Here is a 4,389-nt window from a genome sequence, read left to right as displayed (position 1 = left end):
AGATGAACATTAGATCTGGTTTTTATTTTTTGGCTATAGAAATTTTTTTTTTTTTTTTTTTTTTTTTTTTAAAATTAATAAAAATAATATTAACTAATTATTATTTATTTATATTATATTACCATATTTAATATTATAGGTTGCAGTTTCATCGATCCCATCCCCAAATAAAGATGGTTGGTTAACAAAACAAGGGGGTTCAATTAAAACCCGGAGAAAAAGATGGTTTGTTCTCAAAGGTAAAAAACTTTATTATTTCAAGGGAAGAAATGTAAGTTTTATATTTCATGTGTTTTAATCAAAAATATTGTTAATGCTGCAATATTATTGTGTATTTTTTTTTTTGATTTTTTAGTGTGTGGATTTTTTTAAAAAAAATTTTTTAATTTTTTTTAAAAAAATTTAAAAAAATTTTGGAAAGATTTATTTTTTTTTTATGGAATATCTCTTTGACAAAAAAAAAAAAAAAAAAATGAAGAAACGATGAATATTAACTGATTTTTTCTATTTTTAGGATTTGGAAGCTACAGGTTTAATTGAATTAGAAGCAAATTCAATCGTTAAAGAAGAAAAAGATAAAGATAAGAAAAAGAAATATATGTTTACTGTTGGTACTTCAAAGAGAATTTTCTATATTTTTGCCGAAACTGAAGGTGATATGAAATCATGGATGGATCAAATTAAAAAGAATTTAGAAGGAGGCGAAGGTATTGGTAAAAGCCCATCAGAAATGTCAGCTTCACCAAAACTTAACTCTAACGAAAACTCACAACCAAAGAGTCAAGGCACTCCAAGTGAAAAACAATTAAGTGCTTCATCACCAAGAAATAAAATTTCAAATGCTAAATCAGTTATACCATTTTTAAGAGAAGTAAATATCATTATTGTAGTGAATAGTGCAATAAAAATAATAATTTGGATAAAATAGATAGAATAGCAACACAAATTAGAACAAATGATATTAATTTTTTATTTTTATTATTTTTATAGGAGGAAAGCAAAGTTTTAGAGTTCTGGCAAATTTGGTCGGAATCAATTCCACCACAATCAGATTTACAAAGCGGTACATCAATCGAATTCCATGTTGCCACATCAATTGATATGCAAAAATTAACTTGGAGAACTGCTGGTCCACAAAATATTTTCATTCAAAAGATGGTAGATTTCTTCTGGAATGTAGGTGCACCAGAAAGCGAAATTGATAGACTTAATGATGTTGGTGCTATTATTAATCCAGTTAAAATTGGTTCATGGATCGATATGTCTGATAAAGGTGGTATGGATGGTGGTTGGTATTTCCCAGTTGATATCCCACTTAAATTAGCCATCGAAGCTTCTGATGCTGGTGAACCAACTCGTAAAGTAAGTTGTTTAATATAATATACTATTGTTATAGTTTAAACCAGTTGATATTAACATTGTTTTCTATTACATTACAGTTAGCAGAATGGGCTGAAGCCAATGAAGTTATTAATTGCTTCTCAGTTGGTAAGTTTTATTTATTTTATTAACTTTAATTAAAATTTTATGGTAGTGGTTTAATTAACTCTATTGTTTTTATTATTACTTTAGGTCGTGATATGGGTGCAGCACCACCAAGACAAACCGAAATTCGTCTTAAATTACCAGGTCCAGATTTTATTGCACAATTAAATCTTGCAGTTGATGCATTTAAGACTTTCGATTTCCCAGCAATTCCAAATAGCGCATTAGAAATCTTATATCAAAGCTCAAATACATTAGAATCAGGTGGTTTATGTTTAAGTGTTATTACATCTAGTGAAGGTTTTGTTAGATTAGGTCTCCTCATTCCAAAACCAACTCGTGATGTTGTCTCACAACTTTGTGAAATTGGTCAAGCTAACAGAGAAAGAATTTCTAAATTCGAAACTGCTTTAGGTGGTATTGGTCCAGCTTTTGTCGAATTCCAATATTTACAAAAAGGTTTTGGTTATACTGTTTATAAAGAAGGTAAGTTTCTCTCTATTTATGTTTACAAAATAATTTATTGTTTTATAATTTATTAATTCTTTTTTTTTTTTTTTCTTTTCTTTTCTCAAAAATAGGTTTCGATATCGTTTTTCATTATATGGTTGGAGAAGATCATGCAGAATAAATATTTATTAATAATTTTTATACAAAATGATTTTCAACTTATTTAATATATAAATCAAAAAAAAAAAAAAAAATCAAAAAAAAAAATATCTAAAAAAAAAAAAAAGATAAATAAATAAATAATATTAAAAAAAATTGTAGTAATATATTGATAACACACAAATAAAAGGACAATAATAGTCTACTTGTTTTATTCACTTATTTTTTCAAATTAATCCAATATCAAACCAATAATAAAAAAAAAAAAAAAAAAAAATAGGGTTCGGCTATTAAATTTCAAAAAATCTTTTTTTTAATTTTCTAAAAAAAAAAAATGGATATCATTATGATGATTAAAAAAAAAATTGTTAACAAAAGTATCTTTTTTTTTTTTTTTTATGATAAATTGATCGGATTTTTTTCTATTTTTTTTTATTATTATAAAAAAATTTTAAAAAAAATAAATTTTATATAAAAAAACCTTTTGGAAATTTGGATTTTTTTCTTTAACGGAATAGCATTGCTCATCAAGCATATAGTCATTGGGTTAATTGGAGTGCACTAAGATATTTTATAAAGAGTTTTTTTAAATATTTATTTTATTATTATTTTTTTTCTTTTTTCTTTTATAATTTTTTTTTCTAAAAATCAATATATTTTTTCTATTTAATAAAATTTTTTTTTTTTTTTTCATTTAGATTATTTCTCATACATATAAAGTATATATAAATAAAAAATGAATAAAATCTTTTCATTATTATTAGTTTTCTTATTAGTCGGTTCATCATATGCCAAAATTGATGAATGTAATATGTGCATTGACTTTGTCAACAGCTCATTAAACGATTTAATTAATATTATCTTAAGTAAGTGGTTTAAATTATTTAGTTTTTTTTATAAAATCAAATATTAATTTTATTTCTAATTTTATTATTATTATTATTATAGACTCTGGTGTTATTGGTTCATGCGCTGATCTTTGTGGTAAATTACCAAACAACATTTTAGCTGACGGTTGTGATCTCCTTTGTGACTACATTGGTATTACTGAATTTGTTAAATTACTCTCAGAAGAAGACCCAGATCCAATCTACATTTGCGAATTAACCAAGATCTGCAGTTACAACGATAATGCTAATGCTACCATTACCGATCTTGCTATCAACCCAGTTAACGGTACTGTTGGTGGTACATTCACCATCGGTGTTGCTTTCACTGTTTCAAACACTATTGCTACTGGTGAAATTGCTTTCGGTATTGTTGACCCACAAGGTAACTCATTCGGTGATGCTGTTGTTGTTGTCCAAGCCACTCCAAACCAATACTCCTCATCATTCCAATTCCAAGCCACCCCAAGCGAACAAGAAGCTTTCCCATCAGGTGAATACGAATTAATCATGCAAGTTTGTGAAGGTTCATGCGGTTCACCACATCCACACAGCAAACTCTTATCCCAACAATCCACCAACTTCACCATTACTGGTAGTGACTCATCAAACTCTGGTGGTTTCTCATCTGGTTCTTCACAATCAGGTTCACAATCTGGTGCTGCTACAGGTACTGGTAATAGCGGTCAAGTCCATTTTTAAATATAATTAATTGTTACGATTGTATATAAAAAAATAAAAATTTAAAAATAAACATAATTTGTCTATTTAAATAATTTGTTAAATCATCTTTTAATATTTTTTAAATATTGTTTTTTTATTTGAACTAAAAAGGATAGTCTCCTAGTATTTATAACACTGTTTTCAATGTTTTTAACCTCGCCTACAATCTGTAATGTAAAGATCTCAAATATATTCGAATACTTTAATCCGACACCAACATCAGTGTTTATTGAAAACCAATTAAAATTAACAATTCTAGAAAATTTAAATTTAATAGAATCATTTTGGGTATTACCAATTATATATTTTATATGGAAAATTTTTTTTAAAGAGATTAATATTAAATCTTCAAAATCACCAATCATTCATCACATAGTCTTGGTTATAATTTTAATTACAATCTTTTGGTTTGTTATCCAACCTTTGGTTTCAAATGGTGTTATTGGTGTATTTCATTCAAAATATATAATTGGTAATACCCATAAAATGAAACCATTGTTTAAAGCCTGTGTATATAGGGTTTTGATTTAATTATTCAAATAAAATTTTTTAATTAATTATAAAAAAAAAATAGGTAATGGAAAATAAAAGTATTATAATTAATAATTAAAATTGTAATTAATTTTTTTTTTTTTTTTTTTTTTTTTTTTTTTTTTAATGTATTTTCATTCAGCTATCATACCAA

The 4,389-nt window shown here is 25.7% G+C and overlaps 3 protein-coding genes across 3 annotated transcripts; all 3 read left to right on the top strand.

The window, feature by feature from the left end:
- The first annotated feature begins 137 nt into the window (after nt 1-137).
- On the top strand, nt 138-2,172 carry DICPUDRAFT_51465 (uncharacterized protein). Its single transcript, XM_003294319.1, has 6 exons — nt 138-271; nt 515-871; nt 991-1,362; nt 1,440-1,488; nt 1,573-1,971; nt 2,067-2,172. Exons 2-6 carry the CDS (start codon nt 599-601, stop codon nt 2,114-2,116), a joined length of 1,143 nt encoding a protein of 380 aa, XP_003294367.1. The 5' UTR covers nt 138-271; nt 515-598; the 3' UTR covers nt 2,117-2,172.
- A 658-nt stretch (nt 2,173-2,830) lies between these two features.
- DICPUDRAFT_43294 (uncharacterized protein) lies at nt 2,831-3,683 on the top strand (the record flags this gene model as incomplete). Its single annotated transcript, XM_003294318.1, has 2 exons — nt 2,831-2,960; nt 3,043-3,683. The coding sequence occupies 2 exons, from the start codon at nt 2,831-2,833 to the stop codon at nt 3,681-3,683; spliced, it is 771 nt and encodes a 256-aa protein (XP_003294366.1).
- A 165-nt stretch (nt 3,684-3,848) lies between these two features.
- Nucleotides 3,849-4,235, top strand: DICPUDRAFT_84840 (uncharacterized protein; the record flags this gene model as incomplete). Its single annotated transcript, XM_003294317.1, has 1 exon — nt 3,849-4,235. One exon carries the CDS (start codon nt 3,849-3,851, stop codon nt 4,233-4,235), a length of 387 nt encoding a protein of 128 aa, XP_003294365.1.
- Nucleotides 4,236-4,389: the final 154 nt, after the last annotated feature.

Source organism: Dictyostelium purpureum (genome assembly GCF_000190715.1).
Source record: "Dictyostelium purpureum unplaced genomic scaffold DICPUscaffold_546, whole genome shotgun sequence".
NCBI classification, from domain to species: Eukaryota; Evosea; class Eumycetozoa; order Dictyosteliales; family Dictyosteliaceae; genus Dictyostelium; species Dictyostelium purpureum.
This window is presented reverse-complemented; position numbering and strand designations above follow the sequence as displayed.